At 40.3% G+C, this 16834-nt stretch overlaps 1 protein-coding gene across 2 annotated transcripts in view; it reads left to right on the top strand.

The window, feature by feature from the left end:
• The window catches only part of SATB2 (SATB homeobox 2), a 130942-nt gene that overhangs the window by 18310 nt on the left and 95798 nt on the right, over nt 1–16834 (top strand). For both annotated transcript variants that reach the window (XM_039698411.1, XM_039698419.1), the window contains exon 3: nt 5771–5947. In XM_039698411.1, coding sequence (XP_039554345.1) covers nt 5771–5947 — 177 coding nt within the window. The remainder of the gene's footprint in view (nt 1–5770; nt 5948–16834) is intronic.

The following is a 16834-nucleotide window of genomic DNA, read 5'->3' as shown; positions in this document are numbered from 1 at the left end:
ACAAAATACCCCACATTTTGGAGTGCAGTTAATTTTTCTAATTATGAATTTATCTTCTATTGTTATATTTGATCTTTTCCAACCAAAATGATTCTCTGATTTTATGTTTCTTCAGCTAGTCAAGTCTTCAGTAGAAATCTCCTGATTTATTAACATATTAACTAGGTTTTCATTTCTGATCACTTCAGGATTTGCAGTTTACACTGTTTTAAAGAAGTGGCACGCTAAGGCTTTAAAGCTTCCCTTTTTATTTTCCTTTTTTTAGATGAACTTAGTGGTGGGGTTAAGTTTTTCAAAAAGGAAACTATGGATTTGTGTTACACTTCAGGATGCAGGATGGCATCTTTGCTGCAGAAATTCAGGTATTTCTGTGTAATGAAAGCTGTCAAACTGAATTGGCTTCTGCCTTTTCAATTAGAGCAGCAGGATGTGAAAAGGAGAACTGGCAAACCTCTCTCGTGCCGATTTCTGCCTTTTAAAGCATTTTTCTCAGTTTAGGTTCTTTTTCAAATTTGTTTAGAAGAAAGGGAAAGACAGTTAAAATACCAAATCTGTATATGTAAGGTCAGCTCTACTTGAGTTCAGAGAGAAATAAATAAATGGACTGCTTTCCCCATGACTGCCTTTGCTGGATAGAGGTCTCTCTCTAAAGAAAAAAACAGAAGCAGATTAGTTTTAGGAAATGTTTGTAGTTTGATTGCTTCCTGTGGTTACTGCCAGTTGTGGAAACATGCTTTATTGTTAACTATACGGAATCTTCATCTAGATAATTTTCTCAAGACAATCCATGCTTTGCTAATTGGGCTTCTTAGTTTCTGTTGTAGAGTAAGGTCTCATTTTAGAAGTTTGACCAGAGTTGGTTATACTTCAGTGGTTTTTAGGTGTGTGTGGAAATAATCATTTATGGATTCTGCTCTTGCTATTACCTACATTTTTTTTTCTGTGTGATGGAAAGGCCAGCTTAGAGTGGCCCATGTTACAGTCTCTGCTAGGCAAAATGTTTTCTATATAAAGTAATGAAGAATTTTCAGTAGTTTATGAATTTTCAAGTAGATGTCCTGATTTCTGAACTCAAACCATAGAAATTTGCTTTGTCTTTGAGGGAGATTACTCTGCATGTGTGTCTGTTCTGTTTAAAACAAAACAAAAAAACAGCCAACAAACAAAAACTAAAACCCCAAAACATAACAGCAACAACAAAAACTTTATTTTCCACTTTCTTCACTTGATAAAAATCTCTCCACTGTAGAATTATTTCCTTTGGGTTTGACACCACCATTTGATCTCAGTTTTTAATAATTTTGGTGGGTTTCACTCCCAGAAGAAAACATGCTTGTGCTGTGAAGTATTCCCACTAGAAATCTGGGAAGTCTTAAAACCTCATGTTACTCAGGGCAAAGAGCTGGCTTTTTTATTAATTCCCTGCTAGACAACCCCTGTACAGTAAGTCTTTCCATAACGCCATACTGTTGAAATTAATCAACTTGATGTTTGGAAATTGTTCAAATTAGATAAAATTAAATAACACCTAGATGGGACTCAAAACTTGTCCTGATGGAAAGAGATTTTAATCTAAAAAGACATGAATTTTATTGGTGCTTTTTCTTTCTAGTTGATCTTCATTTTGTACTTATTAGGATGCACAAGCTCCCTACTTAATGGCTGGAGAGGTGGGTGGCAATAAGAGCTCTCAGCTTTCCACTCTGCCCGTGATGCTTCTGTGCAAGCAGACCGTGCAAAGAAGTGCCAGTAATATCACATCTGTTATTTAAAAAGGCCTGTGATGGACCAAGTATTATTTGTAAATAAGCAAAAGAAACAGTGCAGGACTTTTTAATACCTGCTTTCTTTTCTTCCTTCTAGTTTGTCATTAGAAATCTGCAACTTTGACTTGGAAGTCTTACAGCTGAAAATGTTTTCCAGGGAGCTGGTTGCAGGTTGATAATACTTTTAACTGGCTCTAAGTCCTTTTTTGTAAAAATGAATGCCGTATGCAGCATATTATCTCAGATTTTCACTTTAATGAAATATCTATCTTAATTTTAAAAGAATTAATTAATGCTCAGTGAAATTATAGATTAAAATGGGCAAGGAGGAGAAAATGTGATTTGGTCTCTTTGATACATATTTAATTTCTTCTTAATTTCTCTGGCCTTTAGAAGAATGTTGGCAAAAAGTGCAAATATGTTTACAGAGACTCTCTGTACATTGCAGGTTTTCCATGAAAGCAACAGCAGAGCTTAAATCTCATCTCTGATTTGCTTTAAATGTGTATGTTATACAGAGGTATTGGTTGCTGCTAATCATTCTGCTCTTATGGATAATGGTGGGAACAGTTTTTCACTGCTCTCTTTCATTGGGTAGATGGAATTCTTGCTGTGTATGGATGTCCTTATAAAAGCCTTTCTGTAGATCTTGGTTTGTGCTCCCCTGACATTTTATGGAGATGCCATCTCTATGGGGTCAAAGCTCTGCGGGAAGCGTGAAAGAGCTGTTCATGAGTCAGTTACGTTAATCAAAATCAAAGAGCGAAAGCCTGTAGTGTGATTTGCGATTGCTGGTAATGTTTTGTGCACATACTAGTGTTGTGTTTGTCTTTTAAGGAAACAAACTCTTCCCTTTTTAGCCCTCGGAAAGCTCCTTGTTTTCTCCCTGTGTGAAAAGCAGTGCTGTGTGTCATGTACCATGAGCGTGCAGCATCGCTGCCCGCAGCCTCTCTGGAGCTGGGAGAGCGGGTGCACAGGCTTCAGTGCTGGGGCCTCAGCCCGCTCGGTGCATGTGCACAGGCATTCTGGCTGATCCCTCCTTAGGGAAGGGGCTGAGGAGTTCCAGGGTTTATGAGTAAGGCTGGCTTGCACTGCAGTAGCACTGCATTTGAGACTATTATGGATGCTTGGTCTCCAGCTTTCTGAGTACTGCTCCAAGTTCTTCAACTGGAATGACAGTGAGTAGTGACTAACTTGTATTGCTCTCTCTAAGGGCCCTGTAGCGAGCTGGAGGTGTAATACATGCATGTAGGAGCAAACCATGGTGTATATCAGCGTGTAAGGATCATGCTGGCATCTGCAGAAGTTTTTTCTTTTGATTCTAATGTATTGAAAGCATATTTATTTTCAGGTAACATTAAGAAACAGAGAAGTTCGAGGCAATAAGTTCGTTCGAGATACAACAGTTTAACTCTCCCATGTGAAATAGAGAGCAAAGCAGTTGAAACTTCCTTGGAGTGAGGTTGACTTGGAAATAAGTTTGATTACTGTTGCTTTTTATTTTATTTTTTTAAATCAGTATTAAGATTCCAGGTGCTATAGTGAGAGGCATGAGAATAGGTCAGTATCAGATCACATCAGACAAATGTGGTAACCTGCCCTTTGCTCTCTGTTTTTAAGGTACTAATAGCGGCTTATCAGCTACTCTGAGTCACTGAGTGCAGATATGTTTTTCCAAAAGCTGTTTCTTTAGCAGGATTCCTGCAAACATGGGCAGCAGGAAGGGGCAGGAATGTCATCATGGGCAGGAGCTGTGTGGGGTCCTTTGTACTGTCCATAAAGTGATATAATGTATGGCATCCATTCTTGCATTTGAAATGTCGTGTTTGTACTCAGACAGTAAAGAATGAGTGCAGAGAATAGGTGCTACTCCTGTGCTGAAAAGGAGAGACTGTTGTATGACAAGGAAAGCATCCAGCAGGAGCATAAAAGACAGTGTGACATCCCTCTCATCAGTTTGCTTCACCACCTTTTCTGTCTTGCCAAAATGTAATTTACACGACTGATATTACAGCCTCAGCATTTGGCCAATTATCTTAATCTTTTGCTAAGACATTAATAGCCCCATCAAAAGTGCTGTGACAGCCTGTATGTTCGACAGGACTGGAAGTTTGTCACTTAAAGAGACTTATTTTTGTTTTAACTAGTTAAATGGTGTATGGACAAATAGAATTCAAATTTTAACCTTTGATAGGAAAAGAAATCTTGTCACTTATTTCTGAGGAACATGATCACCCATGTGCTGTCTCTTCAGGAAAGCACCTAGAGATTTTTTTTTCACTGAGTTTTTTTAAGCACTATGTGTTATAATTTGGCTGCTTGAACTTGCAAAATGCATCAGTTTAACCCAGAATCAAGCAGTGAAGAGGGAGCAGTATCAATGTGATGCTGTAACCTTCTTTCATGTTATTTTGAGGTGTGTTTTAAAACAAAGAACTGAAACACATCAAGTGCATATTGTAGTGTGTAGCTTCTGCAGTTAGGATGTCAAATTGAGAGCCACTCTGTGCTAGATAAGTCACTGAGAATTGTGTATCTAAAATATATTTTAGAGTAGATCTAGTTTCTCGAAATTCAAGACACGGAGTGTTTAAGTTCCTTAGCAGATACTGATATGACTCTTTGTCAATAAACTCTGTTTATTTCAGGGGAGGGTGACTCCTCCGAAGGGATACATAGCTATTGGTTTGTAGATATGAGGTTTTGAAGCTACTGACAGTAGCTCAAAAATATTTAATAGACTTCGTGAAGGACAACTGAAATGTTGCTTTTCTTCTTTTTCTCTTAAAGAAGTGTATGGTCCAGGAATACAGTGATTTGTGTCTGAAATTCATAAATGCACTCAGATATTTTTTGTAGTTATTGTCTGCTGAAAGTGATTATATTTCATTCTGAAGAAGAGGATTTAGAGGTGAACTTGCTGGTGACGTTATGAGCCTTAGATGGCACATTTGGAAAATGGCTTTAGGCTGAGATTGTTCTCTGCACCAATATTTTCTAGTTTACCTAGGGACTAACAGGTGATATGTAACCAGTTAAAAAGTGTCTGTGACTGGAGGTAGACTGGCCTGTAGCAGGTGGTGGAAATGGTCATGCAGTTCTGTAGGTTTTCAGTCTGTTCCCTCTTCCTTCTGGGGATGCACTGTGGGGCTGCTTCCTGAAAATTGGCACCTTTCTCTACTGCATGTAGTACAGAATCCCTTAAAGTTCATGCCTCACAATTTATCTAATGCCATAGATAACTTGATCCTGTAACCACAAAAGTAGATTTGCAATAAAACACAACAAAATTGAATCCAGACCACCCCCTGAGTTTTTCACTTCTGTGGTTCCTCCTCATCCTTGATTCTTTTTCCAAAACAGTTGTTCTCTCACTCCTTATGGATGCAGTGGGAAGACAGACATTGGTCTCTCTGTATCTGAGTGACCATCAGCTGCTAACACAAGATTATAATTTTCAACAAAATCAATTCAAAAGTATTTTCTTTGTACAGTGAGAAGCCTGGCCATGGTCTGAAAATGCACAAATATCCCAGGGTCCCCCCAGGTCCCAGGGGGACCAGCCTCTGCTGATTTCTCCATACATTCACTCTGTAGAGAGAAGCAGAAATGGCATTTTTGGGTCAGGCTTTCATATGGTTGAATGTGGAGAAATTACTTGAAAGAAATAGGAACATTCATAGAACTGTAGAAGACTTCTGCAATGTTGAAAAAGTCTTATTAGGAAGTCTTGTTCATCTTCGTGCTGGCTATGATTCTGTTCCTGAACTGTATTCTCTAGAGCTTTTAGTGTGGTTTTTAAATGAGTCAAGTGATGAGACTTTAGTATTTTCCTTGGAAAGAAAACAAAAGTTATCCCACAAGGAAGAAAGGCAGATTTCCACTTACGACAAGTCTTCTAGGAGGTGTGTTAATGTACAAGTTTAATTAGACATGTATGACACAGTTCATGTTCCTCTTATTGATGCTTTGTTGGTTTTTTTTTGGTGTTTTTTTCCATGTAGGTTTGATGATTCCAGTCTTTTGTGTGGTGGAGCAGTCAGACGCCTCTCTTGAATACGATAATCGAGAAGAGCATGCTGAGTTCGTTCTGGTTCGCAAAGATGTGCTCTTTAGCCAGCTGGTGGAGACAGCGCTCCTGGCTCTGGGGTATTCCCACAGTTCTGCAGCTCAGGCACAAGGTATTCAATAGTTTTTTCCCACTTCTTTGCACTGCAGAAGACAGCACCTGAGGTTGTTTGATGTAAGGAAAAAGTAAGAAAATCGGTAGCAAAACTTGAGGGTTTATATCAGTTGTGCTAATTGCTTAATCCTAAACTAGGGGTATAACAAGCCCTACGTTTTTAGCCTGTCTAGAAAGCATTAGCTAGATCTTGCTGAAGTGTGAAATCTGTTGATAATGATCAGTCAGGATATTCATGACACACTTGTTCTGCACCATGAGTCAGGTCGCTGCTTCGAGGAAGTCAGCACAGAAGATATAACCTTTAGGTGCACAGCCAGATGGTATCCAGTATTTTTCTTTGTATCAGGGCAGTTTTGAACAGCATATTGTAGTCTTGCATTTTTTAAATTATGCATTGTAGATAATGGTTTCATATATATGCATGCTGTCTTTATGGCAAATAGTTGAAGGACTAAATGTGCAGATGATTGCTGTTTTCACTTACCTACTATATTGCTGCAAAACCCTTTGTAAAGCACTATAGTCCCTTCCACGCAGAGATTATTCTCTGTTAGCAGCAAAATCTCAAAATAAAGCTTTCCTCTCTCTACCCAAAATATAAGCTTTAAAAAACCCAAACCTAAAATCGTAATGTTGAGGGAGATGGGCAGGAGGTGGTGGGTTGGGAAAAATCTTTCCAGAATGAACTTCAAATTTCAAGAGGATTTTTAATACTAAACAAGTTATTTCAGCACTTATTCTTTAGTATGAGAAGCCTGTAAATTTGTTTTCTCTCCATATCACAAATAAAACCTGTGCACATTTAGAATAGTTTAAAAGCAATTTGCCTGGGGATTTGAATTTTGTCTTTTGATTTGAGTTGCTTTGTATAGTTAGGTATTTGAACATGGGAACAGAAGGAGCAATGGTAGTGTTGAATCCAGGAGTTCTAGGCAGTGGTTAATTGCCTGGGCTCCTTCTGTCCAAGCAGGGTGATAATGATTCATTTCCTCTGTCAGATTCTGCTCTGTGAGAGAGGCTCATTTTCTTCATATAGTCAGAGTTTATGTACATGTGTTTATTTACACAATATGGTAGTAAAAGTCTTGCAAGAAGACAGTTGTTTTGGTTTTTAATACGAAATGCTTTGTGTCATCTTAGGGACTCTTTTTTCCTGAATGTGGAAGGTCAGCATATCACACTGTTTCCATCCTGGTGAGCCAGCTTTCTGTTTGACAGCACTATCCATCTCAGTTAACACAGTTGCTCAACGTGTTGCGAGCAAACATGTGGAACATGCTGCATTAGATGGCCAAGATTTGATTCTTGGCACTTCCAAAGGGGAATGGGCTTTGCAGAAAACCTGCTCCAAGGGGGCATGTCATCCAGTGCAGTGACCCACACAGGCTGAGCATCTCACTTGGGGGAGCCTTGCTTTTGTGGCATCGCTCTGTTGTGAGAATAGAGGGAAGGAGACAGATTGACTCATGAAGGAAATTAGTCACTGTGCAGGGAGGAAATGGCCACTGCATTTTTGAGCTTTAACAGTGAGCAGGTTCAGATACTGATCTGTCGCTTGATGTGCTGCTCCAGTAACTTCACTAGAAAATAGAAGTTGAATCTCTAATTATTACAATTAGTCTAAAAGAAAAGACTAAGGTATTTTCATCTTTAATGCAGCTATTACATTTCTCTAACATCTCATGGTATAATACTGCAAATGACAGAAAATACCTTAAACATCCATCAGCTAACAAATGTCTTGATCAGGTTATTTGCCTTCGCACTGAAGGGCCAGTCCACCAATATCTTTTAGACATCTTCAACAAATATTGCAGGCCATGCTGATCTTGAGATATGAAGCTGAAGTATGCAGCATGTTCTGCAGTATCTTGCCTCTGTTCTAACTGTCTGTAAGCTGAGGGGTGAGGTACAGGCGAGGACAGCCAATAGATTTCTGAGATTGTTTTGTTTAATGTGACAATTTATAAATACAGGGCCCTAATTTGTTAACTGGAGTTGACAGAATCGTGCTACTAAATTGGTATTACAACAATTTATTTGGGAACACAACTTTCTGACATTAAAAAGGTGGGGAAAATAAAGCTATTTACTTTATTCATTATGGTTGTAGGACAAGTCTGTTTCTGTTCTAGGCTTGGAATTTATTTCCATTAGCAAAACATATTAATAAAAGGTCACTTAGTTCTTTTTTTATGATCAGCTGAATTACAGGATCTGTGTGAGAGGTTGAAGGTCTTCAGGTGCATTTTTCAAAATGCTCTGAGCATCATGCTCTGCAAAACAGTGACATGAGGAGGTGTCCCCATATCCTTCAAGGACAAAGTAAACGAGTTTGTCAAAGCTTTGGTATTGTAAAAGCTGTCTAAGCTGTAACTTAGTATGTAACAATTGTCACCTTTTGAGTTGGGAAAGTGTTTTATTTCGGCCCCATGATGCTGAGGGGAATGGCAGTTTCACTTCATCCTGCAAGAAGCATCTTGCCTTTGCCTGTTCTTTTTAGAACAGGGTCTTCTGTGGCAGATTGAAGAGCTAGTTGGAGAGAAAAGAAGAGCTGTGGCAGAGGAGAGAATTGCTGTAGGATTTCACTCTGCCTTTGCTGCAGTTCCCCATGGCAGCCTGCAGAGCTGCCGAGGCTGGAGTTGGTGTGTGCCTTGTGTGCAGGGCTCTGCCTCGAGCTTCCCAGCTGTACAGCAGCACAGCAGAGCCTGGCTGGCAGACAGGAAACATGGCACAGAGTGGTAGATGGTATGTGCCTCCCTCAGGAGTCCTGTGCTGGGCAGCAGCCTGGAGCTGCAGAGCTCCCTGAGGAGTGATGCTGTGTCTGAGCATTTGAGCTGTAACACACACACCATGGTAACCTGGCCTGAGCCTCATGTACTGGCTTGTGGTCACTTGGCTTATTACGGATTATTTTTATTCCTGGCTGGTCGGTAAATTGATAAGTCTTAGCACAAACAGTGTTGGGACAAAAATGTATCAGGAGGTATATGTGAAGGTGGTCCCATGCCCCCCTGGAAGAAGCTCTCTATTCCCACATGGTTTGGGCAGAACAGATTTATTCCACAAACAGCTGATTGTGATTTTTTGTTGATGGTGTGGGAGCAGAGACTTTTCCAGCGAGTGCTGCCCTCGTGAAACTTCCCTTTTCTGACAGGAGCTGTGAAATGTCTTCTGGAACAGCATGGGAATTCGTTAACAGCTTGGCACTGGGGTGTGAAAGTTGGTGGTGTAAATGGCAACAAAGGTTTAATAAACATTTATGTGTTTTACTTTCATCACTTCAGTCTATACCTGACAGTAAGGAACCTGCTACATGTGCCTTTTAGAGAGGAAAAGAGTAATGCTTTAAAGGGACACCTGTTCTATATGTAGTTTAATAAAGTTTACGTGCCCTGCTGAAAACTTTTTCTTGTGTGTGAAGGGCTATAACAGGGCTGTGCAAGAGAATGGAACTGGTAGGAGGTACATAGAATACACAGTGCTGAGTGCTGGGACCAAAGTAGTATGAAAGTAGCTGCAATCTGGTGTGCCCTGCATGCTCTCCTGTGGCTTTGGGACCTGCTGTGAAAGCTGATTCCCTCTGTGGGGTGGAAGAAGAACAGTGTTAGCTTGATGCTTTTAGTGTCTACTTTCTTAGAATCCATGTGAAAAAGAAAACAGTGTGCTTTCCTGTGGATATATGTTTTTTTCTTTTGACCAGTTCCTTGTTAGCTGTTGTGAGTGTGTAATTGGAGTTGATGTGGATTGTCTCCAGAAGTTAGCAGAGCTGAATGGGCCATTGAAATGGAGTTTGCCTTTCTGGTACTTGAGCTCTGTGTGTTGGCAGGGCAGTGTGGAGTGCCTGCCCTGACTGCTGTCTGGGGGCAGCTTTAGCCAGGCACTGGCAGGATGGTTGCTTGGTTTAGTTGCTGTGTGTGGCCATGGCAAGGAAAGGGGTGTACAGAAGAGTGAAATGGTGCTTAGATGTCAAGTTGAACAGGAGGAGGAGTGAGAAAACAGCGAAGTTAACACAGGGCAAAAGATCTTTCCCATCCCTATCACTGTAGAGATTTTCAAGCTCTGGTTCATAAGCAGTGCATTGCCTTGAGTAGAGCCATTGCAAGAGGCAGTGCCTTGCATTTATGCCTCAGAGACCTCTCTTGTTGTGACCAGTTTCTTCTAATGCTGTCTGTAGACTGGAGAGGGGGGAAGGCTTGTGCTTGCATAGAGCTGTGCGTGGGTGGTTGGAGTGGAAGGCTGGAAGGAGAGGTTGGCAGTGGTCAGTGGGGAAGGTGTAGTATAAGAACAAGAAAGGAAAAAGGTTTAAGTGTCTTTTCTTGCCATGTGGAATTGCAATAGCTGGACTCAGAGGTGAGTGATGCTCTCTGGGGATTGTGGGTTTGTGAGCAAAGATTGGACATCTCAGCCCTGTCTGCCTTGCATCACTGGAGTGGAAAAGAGAATTGTGTTGGGCCAGTCAGTGCCTGGCCAGAGTTGCTGACATCGAGAGGTACCTCAGGACCTACTCCAGTCCTACTCCAGCTGCCTGACTGTGAAGCTCTGACATTGCTTGCAGCCACAGGCAGCTTGAGCTTTGGTGCTTCTACAGTGAAGTGTGTTCTGGAGCACTGATGGAGCCGTCTTTGCAGTCAGCTGCAGTAGGAGAGAAAGGTGGCTCTCCTGACTGTGTAGGAAGGAAAGCAAGGCACAGACATGTTGAGAACTCTCCTCTGGATTGATAGTGCTCTTGGCTGGGGCAAGAAATAACCCAGGCTGCAAGTGTGCTTGTTTCCTTCAAGGATTTAAATGCATCTGCTCAGCCCTGCTCTCTGCTGTTAATTGGAGGCCCCTTGCACTTGTGGCTTGCTTTTTAGTATTGCTTCAAAGCACAGACCAGATCTGTGTGACACGGCGTTGTTCAGCCAATCATTCCAAGCCCCAGGCTGCTGTGTGTAAGAATGTGGCAGCCAGAGTGCTGTGCTCCTTCACTCAGATTAGCCTTTGTGAGAGCAGCATGACCATCTTGCCCCTTATGGGATTATAACCATGTGTACAAATATTTGAAGGGTGTAAATACCGATGAGAGAATGGATTTGCCTAAGCTGGTACAAGAGGGTAGGGCTCTGAGGCAGTTGGAAGGACCTGAGCAGATGATTAGTAGGGAAAGATCCTGTGAAATATTCCCATCTGTGCTGTCTCCAGAACCACAATAGCTTCCAACTGAATGTCAGGTAAAGGGAGAACATACCAGCTGGGGACTGTATTGAACACACACGCACAAGCTGGTTTATATTTCTGTATCAAGAAAGGTACAGTAAAAGTGTGGCGAAACCCTGCTGAACTGTGCTTGATGAATACAGCCAAGTTTGCTGTAGCTGGGAGGACCAAATATGCTGTATTCTACACAAGTGCAAGGTAGCAGTACGGGAAGGAATGAGAGCAAACCCGAGTTCAGGTTTCTTATGTGAGTAATGTGCAATAAATTACAAGGCTGCTATAATCTGAGATCTTCTGACCCCTCAGCGCACGATCACTCGTGTGTGTGTGTGTCACGACTCCCTATTCATGTGATCAAAGATTTTTTAGTGAGAAGAGTTTAATAAATAGGAAAGGTATTGGTGATACAATACCTTAAAAAACAAGATGGTACAATGATCAACCAGCTAAATATTGGGTCACTTCCTGACTGGCACTCCTTACTGCCACTCTTTACTTTTTCATTTTAATAGTGACAGCCTGTTGATCTCACCTAACAGAACTGTCAGTCTATGGAAAGCCGTTGTATTTCTCTGAGCTCAAACTCTTTTGACACAGACTATATTTGACACAAACTCTATTCTCACCCTGCTAAACCAAAATTTAAAACAAAATACCCCAAAATAAATGAAAGAAACCTACCCAACCCTCTTCACACCTCTTTTCATCAGTTCAGTTTTACACCATCTCTAATTAACAGCTCCTTACCTTTAGTAATTGCCTTTGTCCCCCTTGCCTCTACTGGGGATATTTATAACGGGTAAACTCTTCTTTCTTCTCTCCAGTTTTGCAGGTGGCGTTATAAAAGGCCCAAATGAAATAATTTAACAGTAGTACGTGTTACAGGGGTAACAGGGATACGGCTGGTACTGACATCTTGCAGTAAACTGCTGTGCAATTCCATGACAACTTGTCTGAGATTGCTAAGCAGACTGGATTTCTTGCAGTGATACTCAGCCATCCAGATCAAAGTTTTCTTTGTAAAAGCTGCTCCTTCTTGAACTGTTCATTGCTTGAGTTGTATTCTTTGTCTTTTCCCCTGATGATTGAAAAAAGAGGGCTAAGAACTTCTCAAATATTTATTTCTCTCCCTATATACATCATTTACCAGCAAATCACTGTTTTGTCTATCCTACAAAACTTCATGACAACTGTAAGTGAAATTCAATTAGCTGGAACTATGAGACAAAGTCACATTTTAATGAGAATATTGAAAACCTCTTCATTCTTTGTGGGTTTTGATAGGCATTTCTGTGCATAATGGACACAGGGGTTGAAAGACACTGTTGTTAACGATTCAGCATCTCATGCCATTTCAATTAAAGCCCTAGAATTCTCTTTGAGAGTTCCTCAGAACTCTTAAGAAATCTTAAAAAATAAAAAAGCAACAAAGATTGAGGCTCCTTGTAAGCTTTACTAAAATTAGTGTTGCATTTTTTAAGGAAAATGTGACATATAAAGAAATGTTAGAATGTCATATTTATAGATACATAAATGGAATATATTTTAAGTTTTACTTTGGTTTATATATATAAACACTTATATGATATATTTATAATTTAGTATACACACATTTTATACTTATACATGCACTCATATATTTATATAAAAGTATAATATATATGTGGAAGCAAAAGCTCAGAATTAAATTAATGAATTAATCTCAGATTACTTGTCATCCTTATTGTCCATTTGAGCTGTTATTTTAAATAACATCATTACCCCAACAGCATGATCTCCAGTGAATACTTGAGTTTTTGATAAGCTGTCTTTGAAAGTTCATAACTTCTGACTAGTGGTCAGGAAGTGTCTGTCTTTCCTTCTCTTCCCTGCCACCCCTCCCAAACTGGCATATAAAAGTTAGCATGTGATATTGGCATTCTGATCCCAATATATTATTTACAGGATTCTTGTGATGGAACAAAACCTTCTACAAATAATAATCTATTTTTCTAGATGGCAAACATCTGGGTAGTATAAGTAAATGGGTAATTTATTAGTGTTTGAACAGCTTAAAGGAGGGTAAGTAAAGGTAGTCCTGAACAGCTCAGCACTTGTGACGCTGCTTTCCATCTCATTTGCGGTCTGTGACTGAGCACAGCAGGCTCGTAAGCAGGAGAGGGGGCAGGGGGGAAAGGAGGGAGCAGAGTGGACACAATGGGCTTTGGCTGCTCCAGTGAGACTCCCTTCCATCCTTCTCTCTGTGAGACCCCACATACCTGCAAAGGGACTTGAGTGCTTTGGAGCACAGCATGTTTTGGTGACAGCTCCGCAGGTTCCAGTGAACCTGTTGCAGTGGTGTGTGTGTCATTTGTTCCATGGTGACAATGGATCAGACTCGGACTGTGCTCTGGGAAGAAATCATTAAACCTTTTGCGCTTGTCTCCTTTGTTTCTGAGCAATGTTGCTCAGGCTATAACAGTGGATCAGTGCTTTGGTTCAGCGAGGGCCACGTTCTTCAATGCTTTCCATTCACTTTATATTGTGTGCTGTGTACAGAAAGGTAACACTGCAGGACAGAGGTTTATTGAAGCTTTGTGCTCTTCAGGGAAAAATTTGCCTGTACACTACCAGTGTTATAAACCAGTGAAGAAATGCTGGGGAAATGGAGCCACGGGCTCTTTTGTGTCACAGCAACCATTACAGTAGTTTGGGGAGAAATGAAAATCAAGTTCACTCTGAAAGGCGTTGATTAAAAACTTAGACCAGTATATAATAAATTTAGATTTTTCTTGTTTCTCTTCACAACCTCTTAGCTAAACCCATCCTCTTCTAGTCTGAGAAACACTGGTGGTTTTGAGTAAAACTGAGAAATGGTATTTATTGGTTTTAATTAAAAATATTTTTTTGTCTAATTTTTTTTCTTCTTCATGAATCTGATAATGAAGCAGTGCTCTGTTTAAAAGTGGGAATAAATTAGGTTAGGCTAGGTCTTCCCCTGTCCGGAGAGGACATAAGGTGCAGTTGACAGCCTGTTAGCTAACAAGCTGAATATTTGAACATGCAGTAGGACAAGCAAATCTTGGTGTGGTTAACGTGTTAGGGTAGCTCTTTTTTTCCCCTTCCTACCTTGTTTTCTCTTTAATTTTTTGATTTTTAAAAATATTCTTATCTGCTGATTTTTTTTCCATTGTCTCCTCTAGATAAGGGGAGCAGCATTTTAATCCAGCGGCATGAAGAGCTTGGGTTTTTTTGTTCCAGTTGCAGATTGCCCTGCCCCATCTGCCTTCCCTACAGGTGCACAAAGCCGAGCCCACCCCCAGCTGCTTCTTTCTTTAACCTAATAGAGGTAGGGCCCACCCCCCAGATCGGCTTCTGCTTTTTTAGGAGTAAATCCCACCTTTCAGAATCCCTGGTTTGCCTTTCCTTCCCTGTGCAGCATTTGGCTGTGCTGCTGGAGAGAAAGCAGAGCTCTTTCTGCTGGCTGCTCTGTCTGAAGTCCGTTTATCATCAATGCCCTGTTCTGAATCTTGCTGCTTGTGTTTGGGGGAATTGGTTTGAGCATGTGGAGAGCAAAGGTGCTTGGCTCCAGGGAAGCTTGTAGTGTAAAGCAATACTTCTCAGTCCCCTTTAACTGTGTAGACAAACTAAGTATGAAAACCGTTTTGTTTTTAAACTGAAAACCTAACAAAGTAGGTGTAGAAAATCTGAGGGGCCTAAACAAAAAGTGTTTCCTGGTTTAAAATGGCAAAAGAGAGGCCAACACACTGACCCCCTGTTTGGTGTCTTCTGTCTCTTCAGGAGAGATCCTCCTGGCAGTGACAGCAAAGGGACAGTTTCCCACAGCTGTACCAGGAGAGATCCTCCTGGCAGTGACAGCAAAGGTTCAGTTCAGACAGTTTCCCACAGCTGTATGTGAGCATTGTGGAAAGGACCTGGCTTTAACCCTCCTGGTCCCTACTGGAATATAAATGAAGCTGTCAGTCAGCAGCTGTGGTTGACGTTTGGGTCCTTTCATACCGGTTGAATTTTACAAGGGCAACCTGCCCTCCTGCATTGTTTGTCATCAGGGGTCTGCAGCAGATTAAATGGCTACATTTAATGAAATGGAATGGGAAAGGATGAGCAAAAGACAATGCTATTAGTGACCTCCTTCTACCTACTATGCAGCTCTCTGGAAACCCACTCAGAGAGTATCCATGAAGGTTCAAATGCAAGCTATGTCTGAGAGAAGTGGGTGTGTGTACCCTCCTCCCATCCACTGAGCTACCTGATTGTTCAGGCTACATGTCTCTTTCTTTACTGGTGGAGGGCTTGTGGAGGATTGCTCATACTCACTCTATCTTTTGGCCAGTAAATAAATACCTTTGATTTATCCAGACAATTTAAAATAATATATGTTTATACAGGTGTGATTAAAAAAAAAGCATTGCATGAGGTTGGATGAGATGAGGTTGGGGAATTTTTCACTCTGTATTTATGGGCAATTTTACTTTCAACCTTATTCCAAATGAAAAATAATTCTTCTAGAATGAAGTAACTGTCAATAAAGCTAGAATAGCCCTGGGATCTGGGGTCTGTATTTTATTCTGTTTTTACTTCCTATACTGTTTTGTATGTATAGCACCTTTGTCTTCACCTGGCTGTTTCCAAGTTACCAGCAAAGAGTTAAATTCAAGCAAGTAAGCTAGGAGGAGGATGCATGTGCCAGTCAGGATTCGCAGCTAAATTGCTTTCATACTTTGTTTTTATAATATATTTACTGCTTAGCCACATTTTGGCCTTTTTCCTTTTTTCTAACAGAAATCATTATGTGGTGTAGCTAGTAGATAATTCCTACTTTTACAGAGACAACACCATGCTAAAAATGTCCCTTGGCATAGGGATCGTTAACTGATGGCAATTTGTCTGCCTTTCTGAGTATGTTTTTCTTCAGTACCAGCTATAGAATCTATGAAATAATCTGTGAGGGAAAAATGTGTTTATTTTGTGTTGAAACTGAGGATGGACCAAATGCTTGAGGAAAAAATTCTATCAAATAATGAGCTTTAGATAATACTGTATTTTTTCAAGATCCTGGAAGGAGATGCTTAGGCAGTAATATGTAGCAGTCAGCATGAGAAAATTGGCATTTCGTGAAATGCTACCACAGAATGTGCTTCAAACATCACTATTTATGGATTTATATACATGGATTTATATATCCATGTATATAGATAAGATCAGTTACGTACTTTTAAGTGTTGGTGGTGCGTCTAAAAGCTGCATGCATGACAAACATAAAAGTTTCCTTTTCTGTGGCATAACCGTGGAGAACAAGTCTTACCTCTCTCAATCTGAAAGCTGTATTTTTTTGAGTAATAAAATGAAGAGTGGTATTTTGTTAGTGATTATTAATAGAGTATTGTTAATATTTTATTGTGGTGCTTTCAAATAAAGGACTACACCTACTAGGGTTCTTTGAGGGGGTGGGGTTGTTTACTTTTTTGATATATCTATTAAAAGAGCAGAGCAACACCATATATTTGCATTTTCTGATCACTAAAAATCCTCCCTACCATAAATGTGTATGTGAAATTGAGAACCTAATTAAAAGATTAACAGCATGTACAGTAATTTACCCAAAAGGCATGTGTTAATTTGTTAAAACACTAAAGATCTTTATGCTTTCTTTTTTGATGCTATCAAAATATTTTCTGTGGAA

This window comes from Passer montanus, unplaced genomic scaffold (genome assembly GCF_014805655.1).
Source record: "Passer montanus isolate IOZ18808 unplaced genomic scaffold, ASM1480565v1 scaffold1, whole genome shotgun sequence".
In the NCBI taxonomy this organism is placed as follows: Eukaryota; Metazoa; Chordata; class Aves; order Passeriformes; family Passeridae; genus Passer; species Passer montanus.
The sequence above is the reverse complement of the archived record's forward strand: the minus strand, read 5'-3'. Positions and strand labels throughout refer to the sequence as shown.